Source organism: Sapajus apella, unplaced genomic scaffold (genome assembly GCF_009761245.1).
Source record: "Sapajus apella isolate SASKATOON/1434 unplaced genomic scaffold, GSC_monkey_1.0 scaffold2, whole genome shotgun sequence".
Taxonomy (NCBI): domain Eukaryota; kingdom Metazoa; phylum Chordata; class Mammalia; order Primates; family Cebidae; genus Sapajus; species Sapajus apella.
In genome coordinates, this window is record NW_022436942.1 from 81,247,888 (window position 1) to 81,265,508 (window position 17,621).

The 17,621-nt window shown below is 54.5% G+C and overlaps 1 protein-coding gene across 16 annotated transcripts in view; it reads right to left on the minus strand.

Annotated features, from left to right (window-relative positions):
• The window catches only part of PITPNM2 (phosphatidylinositol transfer protein membrane associated 2), a 164,680-nt gene that overhangs the window by 11,300 nt on the left and 135,759 nt on the right, over positions 1-17,621 (minus strand). For 15 of the 16 annotated variants that reach the window (XM_032243048.1, XM_032243074.1, XM_032243038.1 and 12 more), the window contains 9 exons: positions 15,194-15,421; positions 10,664-10,972; positions 9,832-9,927; positions 6,181-6,285; positions 5,907-5,977; positions 2,393-2,640; positions 1,802-1,991; positions 1,541-1,660; positions 494-756 (listed from right to left, as the gene is read on the minus strand). In XM_032243048.1, coding sequence (XP_032098939.1) covers positions 494-756; positions 1,541-1,660; positions 1,802-1,991; positions 2,393-2,640; positions 5,907-5,977; positions 6,181-6,285; positions 9,832-9,927; positions 10,664-10,972; positions 15,194-15,421 — 1,630 coding nt within the window. The remainder of the gene's footprint in view (positions 1-493; positions 757-1,540; positions 1,661-1,801; positions 1,992-2,392; positions 2,641-5,906; positions 5,978-6,180; positions 6,286-9,831; positions 9,928-10,663; positions 10,973-15,193; positions 15,422-17,621) is intronic. The other variant, XM_032243066.1, reaches the window with a different exon arrangement.

Here is a 17,621-nt window from a genome sequence, read left to right on the forward strand (position 1 = left end):
ACGCATGAGGTCACACCACGGCCCCTCTCAGGGCTGGCCTTCCCCCAGCCTCATGAGGGACAGGCTGAGTCCCATGGCCCCCAAGGGTCATCAGACCCAAATGAGACATAGTGTTCATGTGGGTGCAGCTGCTATCATCTGCCAGGACACTGCTGGTAGCAGCAGGTCCCAACCTCTCTCGGGGGCCCACTGGCTTCGGGACAGCACTGAGATGGATCCCCTGCCCCGGTCCATTCTGAACCCCAACTCTCCCATTTCCCACCCTCACCCTCAAGACAGACTGCTCCCTCAGTCCTGAGATGGCACTGGGTGTATATGAGACAGCACCCAATAAGCCACTTTCTCCTGGGCCCAGACTGGGATCCCGGGACCCAGACTGGGGGAACCTCAGGCAGAGACCCAGGCCTCATGCTGGCCATCGCGAGGGGCATCCCTCCCACTTGGAGCCTCTTCCTGCATCCAGTGGCAGACCCAGCCCCCCAGCTCCACTAACCTGGACAGGAAGGCTTGGTGCTGCTGGATGGTGTCCAGCTCGTAGGTGGACGAGTCGCTCCTCTTGCGGGGCAGCTGCCTTTTGGGGTCCTCGGTGCCGTTGCTGCGGGGGATGTCGACGTTGCTTCGGCTCAGGTGCCGACTGCTCTCCAGGCTGGAGCCACCACCATTGCCACCACCACCACTGCTGCCACCACCTGCACTGCCACCACTGGAACAGTGTGCTGCGTTCACCAGGATGCCCGGGGAGAGCAGGTCGTTGTCCTGCAATGGCCCATGGAGGCTCACTGCCGGGTGGCTGCTGGCCTGGCCTCTTCTCCAATGTCCTGGAAGCTGCCTCCTCCCTCCTAACCCCAGGCTCAGCAGCCACTTTCCAGTCAGCCTCTCGCCAAACCAGAGGGGAGGGCCCCTGTCCCCTGCTGTCCCCCAACCCACCAGCCACCCTGGACCTCAATGATCTGCAAGCTGTTTGCCACTCTGCAGCAGAGGCAGGGAAGCAGAGAAGGGTTGCCCATTCTGCCTCCCAGGAACCAGACCCCACTGCCCACAGTGCAGACCCCGGTCCAGGCTCATAAAACCACATGTATTCCTAGGTTTGGCCATGTGGCAGCTGTTCCCCTGCCCCCATGCACCTGCCTTGCCGCCTCTGGGCACCTGCGCTGTCAGCCTCTCCCCTCACCCATCCTTTTTTGGAGGGGTGAGGGGAGAGAGACTGTGGGAAAAACTGCTACAGCTTTCAGGCCCAGGCACTTTCCTGACTGGGCTGGGCTTCCTCAGCTCACCTGTACCTGAAACCCCTCCACACCCCCTGCCCTGGAGGTAAGCTCTGGCAGGAGGGCTGGGGTTCAGGGGCTTGGAAAATGTTTGTTGAATGAATAGACAGAGCTTAACTGGGGAGTGTCCAAGCCAGTTGGACTCATGAAGTGCTGCCGGCATTCTGCTTGGTGGGCACAACCTGGGGCCACGCGCAGGAGCAGACAAGGCAGTGACCCTGGGGCATGCAGGAGGCTGCAGGCCTTTGGGGATATCCAGGCCCCCGCTTGAGTACCTGCATGCTGACCACGCTGCCCCGGCGGCTGCTGCTCTGACTCTCAGACACCGGCTGGTTGCTGTAGCACAGGGCATCGAATGCCAGGATACCCCCAACGCAGTCCCCGATGAGGCAGACCTGGGGGGAGAGGAGTCAGAGGCCTGACCGCTCACCCATCGCTGGGCTACAGGCTGCGGAGGCTGTCACCTTCCCCCTCAGGCCAGCCAGCCCTACAGGGTCTTCCATCCTCTTCCCTTCCCCAACCTCCCCAAGACTCACCTGCCCATTGAAGGTCATGCCCTCCTGGGACTTGATGAAGTCCCCATAGGCAAGGTTGGCCCGCTGAATCACTGTGGCAACCACTTCCTGGTACTGGGGGGAGGAGGTGGCCAGCAGGGGCAGTGCAGCCAGGGGGATGTGGTCCTGACTGCTGGACAGACAGCCTTCGTCATGGCTGTAGGGGCTGAGGCTGGGGAGAGGGGCCAGTCAGGAGAGGGCAGGAAGCTCCAGCTCAGCCCAAAAGGGCCCTCTCCCCTGACCCTAAACTCGGCAAACACTAGTCACGATACTTCCCGGCCAGGCCCTGGGTAGGCCTCAGGGACCAGGGCAGGTGAGTAAGACCCCATGTCTCAGAGGCAGGCCAAAATTCCATTACAGGTTTGGAAATGAAGGCTCAGCCTTGGGCTCCAGCCTTCCTGGGGCTCGAGGCTTAGCCTGCATGTGTATGTTTGGGCACCACCTGGTAGAAGGGGCTGGCTACTGGGTCTGGACATCGGGGCAGGAGTCCTGAAACTGGGGAGCCACCTGAGGCCCAGGGGTGAGAGGACAGTGCACAGCTGGAGGCTGCAGGCGAGGGCAGACGCCACTCACTTGGAGACCAGGGCGAAGGCATCGGAGCAGACAGGCGGGCAGGGCACCAGGCGGATGGCAAGGTGGCCCAGGGCGCTGGGGTAGTGCACACGCATGACAGTGTCAAACACATTGGCGATGGTGTTGGCATCGCCCTTCTTGGAGCTGGGGTCCCCGGTGCCTGTGTCCAGAATGGTGCCTCCGTGCAGCACCAGTAGCAGCACGTGGATCTTGGAGGGCGGTGCAGCCAGCGGCTGGCTAGCCTCGTCCTGCATGGGTGGGGGGCAGTGTCAGCTCCCTGGGGAACCCAGCTCCTTGCTGAGGCCTCTCTGTCACCCTTGGTGGGGGTGTGCCTGTTGCACGCAGCCCAACTGCTCCCTCTAAGGACCTCAATTTTGGTTACTTGCCCTGGGGCCTGGGGTTTGGCTGTCTCAATCCCTCCCCTGGGACCCTTGCAGGGTCGGGAGAAAGAGCCAGGGAGGTGGGCCTGTCCACTCCTCCTCCTGCAGCCCTGCTCCTGTCTGCCACCCTGACCAGGGGCTCAGACGACATGGAGAGAGGGAATCTATTCCTTTGAGAGCATGAGCTCCGCTTCCTTCAGGGAGCCCCGGCTTCTGGGGCTTCTGGCTTTAGCGGGAGGCAGAGAGGCTCAGCCTGGTCTTGGCCTTAGAGACTGCCTGCCCTCTGTGTTTTTGTTTCCGTCTGAGCAGAGAGGGCCACCACCAGCTCAAAGTTACAGAGGTCACCTGAGAATGGCTGGGGTCAGGGCATCCACAGCCTTGGTGGTGACCCCAGCCACTCTGCCTGCAGCTCTGAGCTCTCCCTCCAGCTACACAGGGCCTCCTCCCCTGGCTCCCACCCAAGGCTCTGCCATTCCTGGCCTCTCTCTAAGACCAGGGTCTCCAAAAGGAGAGGTGTCCTGGTAGGGATGGTGCCCCAGCACCTTAAAGGGGAGGCCGATCAGATTTCAAGGGATAATAATCCCACCTTCATGCAGGCCAGGCCTGCCTGTGAGGTCAAGGTTAGACCCTAGACCTGCACACCTGTGTAAGGGCTGCGAACTGCTCTACACCGAGGGACTGGGCTAATATCACATGGCGTGTCAGTGCCAGGCTGGACCGGAACCTGAGGCCTCTTCCATAATTTAGCACTCTCCTGCCAGCCTAGGCTGTGGCCCTGTCCTCAGAGGTCACCCTCCCCTGCCCCAAGCTTCTGGTGTGTGACCAGAGGATATTAGCAGGGCCAGGGCCCGAGAGGGGCTGCTGGTGAGTACTTGCTGTGTCCATATGATGTCTGGGGTACGGGGGCAGGGAAGGGAGCTGAAGGGAGAGTCCTGTCTCCAAGGACCCGAGGACCTGAGGAGACAGACCAAGGAGCCAAAGCCATCTAGAAGGCCTATGGTGGGGACAGCTGGCCCTGAACTGGCCAGGGGGTAGGGGGTAGCAGCAGGACCCAGGTGCCAACACAGAGGCTGGGTGGGTGGGGAAGGTGGGGGCTGGACCCAGGACTTAAGAGGCCATCAGGTGGCTGGGCGCATTGCCTTTTGCCCGTAATCCCAGCACTTTGGGAGGCCAAGGCGAGCAGATCACTTGAGGCCAGGAGTTTGAGACCAGCCTAGCCACATAGTGAAACCCTGTCTCTACCAAAAACACAAAACTTAGCCAGGCATGGTTGTGCATGTCTGTAATCCCAGCTACTTGGGAGGCTAAGGCAGGAAAATAGTTTGTACCTGGGAAGCCGAGATTGCAGTGAGCTGAGATCGCGCCTCTGTACCCCAAACTGGGTGACTAAGTGAGACCTTGTCTCAAAAAAAAAAAAAAAAAAAAAAAAAAAAGAAAAACTAAAAAAGAAAAAAAAAAAAAAAGAGGCCACCAGGGAAGGCAAGGGAATGGGCTGGGCCAGGTGCCACTGAGCAGCAAGAAGCCAGGTGGGAACTGCTGGCCTGGAGGAGAAAGGCTGGGCTGCTCTCACCCCAGGAGAGGCCATGGGGCTTCTCTCTTCTCCCCAGGGGCCAGGGCAGGATCAACACTTGTCCTCACATGGGGAGTACCAACCACTGGCTGGCCTGGACACAAATACACTCAGTCCAGGGCAGAGGGGGCCACCAGCTGCCCAGAAAACAGGCCAGGAGGAAACAACATGAGCCTCATCAGGCTTTGACAACGGCTTTTTTGCCAGTCCAGTGAGGCGAAGGACTTATGGAAGAAACGTCTTATGCAGCCTCCAGTACAGAGAGGTGATGTCCAGTGGTACTTAGTCACCAGGGGACAGGCAAGGCTTGGCACTGGGGGCTGAGAGAATCCTGCATATGCCTGTCTGACTGGGCCCAGCCCTGGAGACAATCCAGGGACCCCCAGAGGCCCCTGGAACACAACCTCCCTACACTCAGCCTGCTTTCTCCAAGGGCACATCCTGCCTTCCCCGAGACAGGGACTCACCCTGCCCTGGGCTCTAGTGGCGGGGCTCTGAGCCCCCTGCAGCTGTAGAGGCATCCCCCTACTAGTATCTCCACAAGGCCAGGAGAGGGGGCTCCGGTTTGGGGGTTCTTGCAAGCAAATGGATCTGGCTTTGGATGGCGGTCCCCCAGAATCAGTGCTGGGTTCTGAACATACACCCTGAGGCAGATCCAGAGCCCCAGGCCCCTTCTGCCCCTCCCCTGGGGGGGCGTCAGAGCTGTGTGTGCTGCAGATGGGGAGGGGGCTCCATTTGCTTATCTAGGCATTAAGCATCAATTGGAAATCAACTCCTCTCATTCTGTGACCCCTTCTAGAAAGCCTACCTCGACGTCAGACCTCAAAGCAGAAAACCCCAAGAGGGGGAGGCTGTGTGGATGTCCCTCCTCTTCCCCCAGATTCCACGGGGGCCCGAGTTCCCCAAAGAAGTGGTGCCACCTCCACCTTAGGCAGCTTGAGGCCAGAGCAGTGCGGTGACCGCAGATGATGGTAGGACAGCCCAGCTCAGCCCTGGCTCCTGTCCCAGTGCAAACAGCTCTGACGGCCCGCAGGTGGAGGAGGATGGGGCGTGAACTCCCACAGAGAACCCCCGAAGCGGACAGAGGCGCTCTACCAAGACAGCTTTATTGGACACACTGAGCTCCGCCTGCCCCCCGTGGGGCCATCTCGTCGGCCACGGCCACATCACTTCTGCCTAGACGACTGTCGCTTCCTCCCTTTTCGTCTTTTTATCTTCAGGGACAGCAGACAGGCTGGGCACAAGGTGAAGATCTTATTTTTGATCTGGAATTTACAAGTTTCTCATTTTACTTTCCCATGGGTGGAGCTTGGATAAGGTTTTCTCAGGGGCTATCTGTAGTCCCTGGTTCTTGGGGATCTCAGAGACAGAGGGCAGCAGGCACCTTCCTAGCAGGGCAGCAAAAAAGGAGGCCCAGGCCTCTCCCCAGACAGTACCCAGGCTGGCATGGAGGTGAGGCTGCCAGGCCCAGAGTTCCAACTCTGTAGCTCCTTAGACTGTTTCTCTGTGCCCTGCCCCTCCCTTGGCGGCCATGCCCCTGTCCCTCTGACACCTGGGCACCCACCTCTATGATGTTCAGCTGCTCCACACTGGAGGCCACCCTGAACTCGGGGGCACTCTGGCGGTACAGGCCATCTGCAACACAGAAGCCGTGCTGTGAGCTGAGGGGTAGCCCAGTCCAGCCAACCAGACAGAGGCCGAAACTGTGAAGAGGGGAGCTTGGGAACCCACACCTGCCCTGCGTGCCTAGCACTGTGCAGGAGCTGGGTCAGAAAGGAGGGGGCTGAAGACTTGTAGCCACCCTCCCCAGGCTCTGCAGTATCCCTAGACCTGCTGACCTTGTGTGTCCTCTGGCTCTGGGCTCTCAATGTTATCCATGAGGTCATTGGAGCTCCACTTGGTGATGTCCTTGGGGAACATTTCCTCTGTGTCAGACAGGTCCTCTGGAGAAGAAACAGGGGAACTCAGGTGGGACTGGGAACAGTGAGGAAGCCTGGCTTCCCGAGGTAGGGATGCCCATGTGTACCCCTGTGTTTGGCTCTGCTGTGACCCTCCACAGGATGGCTGCATGGCCCCATTAGGCTTCTTCATGACCATTAAAAAAAAAATAGTGGTTAACATTCACATAACAAAATTCACCATTTTAAAATTGGCATTTAGTATATTCACAATGTCATGCAACCACCACGACTATCTAATTCCAGACATCTCACTTCCCTAAATGGAAACCCCATACCCGGGAGCAGTGTATCCTTGGTCTTGCCTCCCATGGCCTCTGGCCACCACCAATCAATTTTCTGTCTCTACAGATTTGTCTATTATGGACATTTCATATACATGGAATCATACACTATGCAGTCTTGTGTCTGGCTTCTTGTACTCAGCATAGGTTTCTGAGGTTCATCGATGTTGTAGTGTGTGTCACTGCTTCATTCCTTTTTATGGCTAAATCATAGTCTATTGCTAATCATAGTCTTTTGTTTATCCACTAATCAACAGACGTTCCTATTTTTTTGTTTTTGTTTTTGTTTTTGTTTTTTTTCAAAAATGCTACCCTGGCCGGGCACTGTGGCTCATGCCTGTAATCCCAGCACTTTAGGATGTCAAGGTAGGTGGATTGCTTGAGTTCAGGAATTCAAGACCAGCCTGACCAACATGGTGAAACCTCATCTCTATTAAAAATACAAAAATTAGCCACGCATGGTAGCGTGCCCCTGTAGTCCCAGCTACTCAGGAGGCTATGACAGAAGAATTGTTTGAACCTGGGGAGGCAGAGGTTGCAGTGAGCTGAGATTGCGCCATTGCACTCCAGTCTGGGCAACAGAGCGAAACTCTTAACTCAAAACAAAAAAAGCTACATTTAGGCCAGGGGTGGTGGCTCACACCTGTAATCCCAATACTTCGGAAAGCTAAGGCGGGTGGATCACCTGGGGTCAAGGGTTAAGAGATCAGCCTGGCCAACATGGTGAAACCCCGTCTCTTCTAGAAATACAAAAATTATCCAGACATAATGGCATGCGCCTGTAGTCCCAGATACTCAGGAGGCTGAGGCATGAGAACGGCTTGAATCTGGAAGACAGAGATTGCACTGAGCCAAGATCACATCACTGCACTTCAGTCTGGGCAACAGAACGAGGCTCCAACTCAAAAATAAATAAATATGCTTCATTTACTTTATTCCATCTTCACCATTTAAAAAATTTCTTTTCTTTTTTTTTTGAGATGGAGTCTGTGTCTTATTGCCCAAGCTGGAGTGCAATGGTGTGATCTCCGCTCACCGCAAGCTCCGCCTCCCAGGTTCAAGTGATTCTCCTGCCTCAGCCTCCCAAGTAGCTAGGATTACAGGCATGTGCCACCATGCCCGGCTAATTTTGTATTTTCAGTAGAGACAGGGTTTCTTCATGTTAGTCAAGCTGGTCTTGAACTCCCGACCTCAAGTGATCCACCCACCTCAGCCTCCCAAAGTACTGGGATTACAGGCATAAGCCACCGCGCCCAGCAAAATTTCTTATATATTTAATTTTTTTTGAGATAGGGTCTTGCTTTGTCACCCAGGCTGGAGTGTGGTGGCACAGGCATAGCTTACTGCAGCCTCGACCTTCTGGGCTCAAGTGATCGTCCCATCTCAGCCTCCCAAGTAGCTGGAACTACAGGCATGCGCCACACTTGGCTAACTTTTTTTATTTTTATTTTTACAGAGACGAGGTATTGCTATGTTACCCTGGCTGGTCTTGAACTCTGGGGCTCAAGCGATCCCAAAGTGTTGGGATTACAGTGTGAGGCACCACACCCAGTTCCTATTTTGTTAAATTGATAAATAATCATAATTGTACATATTCATGGGGTATACAGTGACGTGTCAATACAACAGTGTATGGTGATCAGATTAGGGTAATTAGCACATCCATCATCTCAAATATTTATCATTTCTTTGTGTTGGGAATATTCAATCTCCACCTTCCAGTGATTTGAAACTATACCTTACTGTGGTTTTTAAATCTTTTTTTTTTAATTTTTGGTATCGACAGGATTTCACCATGTTGCCCAGGCTGGTCTCAAACACCTGGGCTCAGGCGATCCGCCCACCTCAGCCTCCTAAAATGCTGGGATTTATAGGCGTGAGCCACCATGCTTGGCCTAATATATTACTGTTAACTCTAGTCATCCTGCAGTGCCATAGAACTAGAACTCATTCCTCCCATCTAGCTCTAATTTCATATCCTCTGACAAGTCTCTCCCTGTTCCTCCACAAAAGCACAGCTTCATAAGAAGTACTGCTATGAATGCTACCTCCCAGGCTCCTGCTCCTCTGAGAACTTCTTCCCAGGACCACCAGGCTCGTGGCTACTGTCTGGCTCTGGCACTTGCTGGCCCACCTCCAGCCCTGGATGGGCTCCTGGGCCCATTTCCCCAGGACACTGCTGCCCTGGCAGTTTCTGCTTTGCTGTCTCTTCTCTTTTACAGCTTTTTCTACATTAGATATGTATTTTCCTCTCATCAGGGTCAGAGAGCCAGTTGGGAGGGGTGGGATGCCAAGAGGCCCCTTCTCTGCCCTGGGCGAGGCCCCTGGTGCAGAGGCCAGCTCGGGAGTCCCCAGCCACAGTTCCAGGTTCTCCAGTCCCAGGGCCAAACTTCCTCTTTGCCTGGACGTCGACTCCCCAGGTTCCTTCTCTTGAGGGCAGTTGGCAAGTTAACCAAGATGCCACCTCATGTAGCTCCTGTGCCCCTCCAAGACACAGTGGTGGCATGAGATCTGGAGCTGCCTGTGCTTGCCAAGTGCCTATGGGCTTGCCCAGTCTCTTTCTGAGCCTCTCCCCTGCTGTGTGAACTTGGGGCTGGCTCAACCACCAGCCTTCAGAGGGACCCGAGCCCCCAACCCTTGCACCTGCTGTCCCTTCCGGCTTCCTGGAGAGGAATGGCTGGGGCACCAAGCAGGCGAGCGCTGCGTGTGTGCCTCTTCCTGGCACAGGTGGTGCATCTGCTGTGTGGTCATGTGCTTATTTTGGGACCAGTGCGAAAATGGGCACTTCACATGTTTTCTGCTTACTACATTTTCTAAAGTGCCTGCATTAGAAGTGGTATTAATTTAATCAAGAAAAAAATAAGGTAGGTACAAAAAGTTAGAAAATTAAAAGAAGTTATGTTTCCATGGAAATAAATTCACATACGGAATAAAGCCCTTGCCTGACAGCGTATCCTTATTTGGGGGTTTCAAGAGCATAGTCCCCATCTCCCAGGCCCAGAGCACTTCCTGATATCAGGTTAGGGTGAGCCTGGGACCCCAGACTCAAGGGAGCGAGATGACTTCATCTCATCCTCTAGCTGCTGCCCCAAACACCAGGCTGTCTGCATGGGACAGCGCAGGTATATGGACCGGATATAGGATAGTAACAGGCAACACCCGCATCATTCCACACCCATATCCCAAGCCCTTTCAGACCCCTCCCCACCTTGTCCAGGAAGGCCCCAGCAAGCCGTTGCCTACCTACCGTGAGCATCGAAGAACTCATCGTCTGAGCTCTCATCTGAGTCCCTGGCAATACTCTGCATCCTCCACTCCGAGATGCTGTGGCGGGAAGGACTCACTGGAAGGCAAAACCCCAGACTGACCACCAGCTGGAGAGGAAGGGCCCAGGGGTTGCCCAGAGCTGGCAGGAAGCAGGGAGGGCAACCCACAGGCCTGCCAGGCATCGCAGAGGCTGCCACAGGAGCCAGGAAGATTCCAAAGAGAATGAAGTGGGTAAATGAGTGGGGAGTGGCCTAGGCTCATCTCCTGTCTGCCTGGCACAAGGCAGCCATGTCCCAGGGAGCATGGGCGGGGAAGAGCATGACAGACATAAGCCCAGGACATGGGGTCAGACAGGCCTAGGTCTACTCCTGGGCCTCTGACCTGAGTCTGGTCAAAAGCAAACTCCAGAAACTTGGCCTTAGCAGGGCCGAGGTGGGAGATGAGTGAGCCAGGCCTGCCTGCTGGAAAAGCTTGCCCCACCTAGAATGCCTGGCTTGATCCTTTATCTCAGGGTCCTCCTTCATCAGGAGGTACAGCCCCTCCACAGCGCTGTGGGAGCCCAGCCACCACCACTGGCTCATACGGGTAGCACTGTCTTCCCTGGGCATGGACGGGAGTGTAGGGAAGCCTGCTGGGGCAGGGCCCAGGCTTCCCCATGTGGGAGGACTAGCCCAGGGCTCTGACACCCTCTGGGCTTGGTGCCTCAATGTCCATGGGAAAGGACTCTGAGGAGGTACAGTGATCCAGCAGTGTGGGGGCTGCCTTGTGGGAAGGGACCTTGAGCGTGGGTGGCAGGTGGCGCAGGGTCTCACCTCCCCGCTTGGATGACCGAGACGACTTGGAGGATGTGGACCACTGTTTCTTGAGGCCCCGCCCTACCAGGGGCTCCCCGTTGCTGCTGCTGGGCTCTGGGGGCTCCCCAGAGGCCTGGTCTGGGGCAGCTTCATCCTTGGTGAGCTCCGTGGCCTCCTCACCATCCTCACTGAACTGGGCCATCTTGCGGGAGAGCATGAGCTGCGCCTCCTTCTCCAGCTCCCGGATGTTCTCCATGCTCAGCCCATACCACTCGTCCTGCCAGCACCAGGCCTGCCGGTGGGCCCGCACCATCACTCTCCGCAGGCCTGTGCCCCACGGGGATCAGAGAGGGAGAGAGGTGAGGGGAGGGAGGTCAGTGAAGGAGCCTGCACAGGGGTGTAGGGCCCAGGTGGGGGCTTTGGGAAGCTGCACTTAGGCTGCAGGTCAGGCTCAAGTCACTGCCTGTCTGTGCCTCAGTTTCCCCATTTGTAAAATGAGGGGCCTGGCTCACAGATGGTCTCACAAGCTCACAGTGATTTTATAATTAGAGTGGAGAGGCCTCCCAAAGCAATGTGTCTGGTCAGAAGCCACAGTTGGAAAGATGCAGTGGCTTATGCCTGTAATTCCAACACTTTGGAAGGATGAGGTGGGAGGACAGCCTGAGCCCAAGAATTCGTGATCGGCCTTGGCAAGGAAACAAGACCCTGTGTCTACAATACATAAATAAATAAATAACCCAGGCACGGTGGTGCATGCTTGTAGTCCCAGCTACTCTGGAGGCCTAGGTGGGAGGATCACTTGAGCTCAGGAGTTTAAGCTTGCAGTGAGCTATGATTGTGCCACTGCACTCCAGCCTGGGTGACAGAGTGAGACCCTGTCTCTAAATAAATAAACAAGAAGCCACAGTTAATTTTCTGGGGGATTCCTGCCACACGGAGACTTCCTGAGAGTCTCCTGTCTCAGTGTCTAGTATATTTTTCCTGTTGAATTTTCCATGGAAAACCAAGTTCAAGTTCACATTGGGTTGGTTGTCCTTTTGTTTTTTAAAAAAATGCTTTTAGTAGAATATATTATGCACATAAGATATATGATAATATATTATACATATAAATTAAGATGTAGAATAAGGTAAAATAATATACCTTTTAAAGTATAAAAAATAAAGGGCCAGGCATGGTAGCTCACACCTGTAATCCCAGCACTTTGGGAGGATGAGGTGAGAGGATGGCTTGAGGCCAGGAATTTGAGACCAGCCTGGACAAAACACAGGGAGACCCCCATCTCTACCAAAAAAGACAAAAAAAATTAGCCAGGCGTGGTGGTATATGTCTGTGGTCCCAGCTACTTGGGAGGCTGAGGTGGGAGGATCGCTTGAGCCCAGGAATTTAAGGCTGCAGTGAGCCGTGATTGTGCCACTGCACTCCAGCCTGGGTGACACAGTAAGACCCTGTCTTAAAATAATAATAATAATAATAATAATAATAGAATTACAAAGATAAAAAGCAGACTGGGGACCACCTTGGGCCAGGGTAGGATGGAGATGACCATGAAAAGGGAACAAAGGGCCTTCTGGGGTGATTAATGCTCTGAAGCTATGGCTAGCTGTGAATATACTAAAACTTATCAAACTGTTATCTTAAACTGGGTGAATCATATGGTATCTAAAATTATGCCTCAATAAAGCTGTTTGAAAAACATTAAAAAGCAATAAGACATCTACGTCCACACCCCCGGTGAAGGAACACACCAGCGACAGGGGGCCCTCCACCTGCCCCGCCTGTGAGAGTCAGCCCTGCATTTTGCTTGTCATGTGCTTTGCCTTCTGGTCTCAGCACACAGATGTGTTTTCCTGCACACTGTATCGTGCTGGTGTGGCTGTTGCTGAAATTCACATCTATGTGTCATGCTGTATTTTTCTGCCACTTGCTTCTCTGGGTAAGTTTTGTCCATAGATGTGCGCATGGGGCTTTGGCTCATCATACTGGGACTGTGTGGCATCCGTGTGTGTGTAAAATGTCACATTTCATTGATTCCTTTTCCTGCCAATGGGCCTTTAGCTAATTTGCATTGTTTCTCCATTTTGCATTCACAAACCTGCTGCTCTGAACATTCCAGAACAGGTGTCGGGATTTATCCAGGGACAAACCGGAAGGAGCAATCTCAGGGCATGCCCCCACCCCTGCCTCCCATGGAGCATGCCGAGTGGCTTTGCGAGCAGTTGGGCTGCACCAGGCTCCCAAGCTAGTCTCCTGTGCACCCTTTTTTCCTACCTCCTCACTTCCCACCTCAGTTTTGCTGAGCTTGCCTTTCTAAATCCCATCCATTATTAAAGATGCCTCTGTGGGATGGAGCCCTGTGTCCCCTGCCCAAGCCCCAGGGGTGAACACAGGCGTGGCACACTGACGAGCCTTGGTTTCCTTTTCTGGGACTGTCTGCTGGCTTCACAGGGCTGCCAGGAAAGGCTACATCCTTTGCTCTACTCTATATAGTGAAATTCCTCCTCCTGGGGTGACTAGAAGGGCTGGGACATGCACTACTCTGGGGCCAGGCAGTAATGAGGACAGCTGAGAGCTGTCCCAACCCCAAGAAGTCACCTTCTCAAGGCCCCCAAGAAGCCCAGCACAGCTCAAATGAGTTCACGAGATCATCTCTGTGGTGTTAATGGACTAGTACTCACAGTACTCAAGCCCCACCTATGTGCCACACACCATCCTCGGTTCTGAGCCCACAGTCTCAGCCCACAACAGTCCTGTAGGATTGGTGTCATTATACCCATTTTACAGAAAAGAAAAGCAAAGCTCAAAGAGGCTAAGAGACCACAGAGCCACTACGTGGCAGAGTCAGGCCTGGGATCGAAAGTTGACATCTTTCTTCCCCTCTAGCCTCAAGCTCCTGCTTCTTGAGGGGAGGGCTGACTTTCAGGGAGCTGGGGAGTCTGCAGCTTGGCCAGGATCTCAGCTGCTACGTAGGGCTGGGGAGGACTGAGGAACCCACAAAGCTGGAGTGGCAGGAGCTGCAGCCTAAGTAGGTCTGCTGGGTGTCCTGTGCAGGGCTGAACCTAGAGAAGCCTTGAGGAGAGGGCGGGACAAGTCACCAGCGCTGATGCATTCAGGTTTCTGGAAGTCCAGAAGGGTGGTAGGGGATGCCCTGCTCAGGACTGGGGAGCCCCTCCCACATGCTCCTCACCTCCTCACATTCCCTGGGAAGTGAGAACCACCATTCCCATTTTAAGACTTCCGCACTGGGGATGCAGGTCCCAGTCTGTGAGCCCTGGGTAGTGGGGAGAGGCAAGTTTGGGCCAATCTAAGCTCCCATGGAATCAGAGATGCAGATTGTGGGAATGTAACCCGCTCAATGGATGGGATGACCTCCCTCTCTTCCTGCTACCTCTCCCAGCTGCTGATTGACACTGCAGCAGCTTTTCTGGAAAAAGGATGGTGGACGATGTGTCTGAGGGTTCTGCTCTGGGGATGGAGCTGTAATGTCATTATACCCGTCGAGGCCCTGTCCAAGTCTTCGCTTCTCCACGTGGAAGACCGCCTCCTCGGACCCCAACCCTTTCTGGTACACACCCACCCTTCCCTTGGGATCCCACCCCCAACACTGAACATAGCTGTCTAGCAAGACAATCCCCTTGCTGATGCTAACAACAGGAGGATGTTAATTCAGGACAAGGGTGGCTGGGATGGGAGGCAGATCTGGTTCAGTCCCAGTGTTGGATCTTTGTTTCCTTCTGCATAAGTGGCATGACAATGCCCACCCTCGTGGGTCACCGTGAACCTATGTGACAAGTGTGATGTACACTGTCAACAGTGTGGCTCTGTTCACTAAATTAAGTCACCCTTGCTCATGGCATCACAAGGTGTCTGGCTGGAGTGTCCTTTGAGTCATGGGCCTCAGGGACTGGAACCAGCCTTTGGCATTGACATCATACTTTGACCTCGGCAGAATGGGGTTGAGGGCTCTAGGGGAGAAAATGACAGTCACTGGGCCAGGACCCCCAGGTCACCTGCTGTCTACCTGTTCCATGGGCATCTACTCTGGCTAGGCTGGTATGGGTGTGAAGGCCACTATGATGTCTGAGACACCCTGCTCCTGGGAGCTTCCAGCCCAGTGAGGGAGGCTGCGCTGTGGCCCTGGGCTCTGGGCTTCCTTGAGTAGAAGAAACAAAGGCCTGGGAGCCCAGAGGCCCAGGTGAGCAACAGGGAAGCTGTCCCCAGGGGCTACTCAGCCCTGTGAGGTATGGGCTACATTGTATCAAATGCAAACCAGGTCAGAAATGTCCGGGGACAGTGCCCAGGGCTTCTTCATCCAACAACACACACTGCTTGTCTCTGCAGGTGCTCAATAAGTATTAATGGATGCACAAGATAACCCATGGTTGTGGGGAGTGGGGAAGCTGGACGTGGGCTTTTGTCACCTTTCCAGAGCAAAACAGAAAGTGAGACTCCCAGGCAGACATGTAGAGAGAGGAGGCAGACAGGCAGGTAACAGGAGAGAGGGGCTGGGTAGCCTGGCCATTGCCCACCAGCGCAGGGTGTGCTCACCGGTGTCGTGGATGAACCTCTCGATCTTGGACTGCATGCCCCAATAGCGGAACTCCACCTTGCAGAGCTTGTATGCGCACATGATGGGGAAGACCTGCTTCTTGTACTCCTCGATCCAGTTGTCAGACAGGGGCCCCCGCTGGGTCTTGGTTGACTGGAACAGCTTGGGGTCTTCTTCTATCTTATACTCATTGTGGGGCACAGGGTCTTTGACAATGTCGATGAAGTCTGTGGAGAAACCCTTAGGTGGCCACTACTGACCTGACCTCAACCCCTACCCCCATCTCCTCTCCATGTTCCTCTATCCTCAAATCCTCCCAGGACTCTGGGCCTTGCCCTGCCAGAGGGACTCTGGGAGTGAGGATCATGCTCTGGGCAGCTCTGACCTCAAAATCCCTGACAGTGGGGCCTGCAATTTACTCAGTGCATTCATTCATTCATACAGACAAGGATCTTGCTGTGTTGTCCAGGCTCAAACACTCCTCCCACCTCAGCCTCCCAAAGTGCTAAGATTACAGGTGTGAGTCAATGTGCCTGGCCCCTTCTTACCTTTTCATGTCATTTCAGCAAAACCCATGTTCTGAGTGTACCCTACCTCTCGGTAAAGCAGATAAATAAGGCAATGAGGAAACACTGGGGAGACAAATTTCCATGAAGAATATGGGGTGTGGGGAACAGAAGAGAAGGCTGGAAAAAGCCTCCCAGAAAGATGGTGTTTCAGCTAGAGGGGTGGAATAGAGGTCAAGAATGTCGCAGCAGCACCCGCCCTTGAACGAGAGATGGAGGGCTCTGGAGAAGGAACCACCAGGGTGTCTGCATGGGGAGAAGGGTTGCAGCAGTCACAGAGGCAGTGGGGATGCCCTGGACATGCCGGCCATTTCTTGCCAAGCTAGGAGCCCAGACAGTGCCCTGAGGGCAGAGAGAGCCCAAGCATAGGTCTGAGACTGAGAGGGACACAGGTAATCTGGCCTGTTGGGAAAGCCTTTCTGGACAGACTATAAGAGATGTCTGAATATGCCTAAAGGGGGTGTCTGGCCAAGCTTGCTCCAGGCTGGGCCTGAGAGCAGGGGCAGATGCCACAGAGGTAGGGGTAAAGAAAACAGGGTTAGGGGCTGACAGGACCTGGTGAGGGTGACAAGAAGAGGGGTGATAGCTCTGGGCAGGATGCAGGAGAGACCACTTATGATCACAGGCTTCCCCTCTACAGGGGCATCTCAGAGCCCTCCCATGGCCTCCTCCCACAATGGAGGCAGGGCCCTCCTATGTGCTCACTCCTGAGGCACATGTGTGTTAGACAGGACTGGGGCACTCACTTGGTGAGAAAGAGCCCCAGGAAAGGGTTTGTGGCTCACAGAGCCCTTTTTAATGGTTGAGTCTGCTCTAGCCAGGCCCTTGGTTGTCTCATTTTCTCCAAAACATGGGCCCCTCTGTATCCAGGCTGCAGACTGCAGACACAGACATCAGCTCCACCAAAATCAGCCGGGTCAGGAGCGAGTCTGAGCACCATGGAATGCCAGGAGGGATGAGCGTTCTTCCCCGAGCAGACCACATGCCCTGCCCATGCAGGTCGGCAAAGGCTGTGCAGGGAAATGTCTTAGAGACTTAGGACCCATGGCAGCTGACCTCAGAGGGAGCTTGCAGAGCTCTGGCAATGTCAGGGCTGCCTGCTATGGGAAATGCTATGTCCCCACCCCACCCCAATTTCTACGCTGAAATCCTAAACCCAGTGCCCTCAGAATGTGATCTTATCTGGAGGTAAGGTTTTCAAAGAAATAATCAAGTTAAAAGTAAGGCCATTAAGGTGGGTCCTAATCCAGTATGACTGGTGTTCTCATAAGAAGAGGAGAAACAGAGGCAGACAGACACAGAGGAGAGTGACCATGTGACGACTGAGGCAGGGATTGGAAGGATGCATCTCCAAGTCAAGGAGCACCAAGGATTGCCAACAAGCACAGATACTGAAGGGGCCTGAACAGAGTCTCCCCCAGGGGGGACCAACCCACGGCACTGTGACCTCAGACTTCTGGCCCCCAGAGCCCTGAGAGAATAATTGCATGTTGTGCAAGCCCCTCACTATGGTGCTTTGTTACTCAGACACAGAAAATGCCAGCAGAGGTGAGGGGTTGAGCCTGGAGCAGCTGCTGGGGAGCAGGTCCCACCCCCAACTCAGCATACCTTGCCTGAGATGCCTCCATGGTGACTTGGGCCTTGCACCCAGAGGCTGTAGGCGTATGGCTGCTGAGCTGCACTGGCCCACATACATGTTTTATTTGACTGGCATACATTTATTTACAAAGTTTTTTTTTTTTTTTTTTTTTTGAGACGGAGTTTCACTCTTGTTACCCAGGCTGGAGTGCAATGGCGCGATCTCGGCTCACCGCAACCTCCGCCTCCTGGGTTCAGGCAATTCTCCTGCCTCAACCTCCTC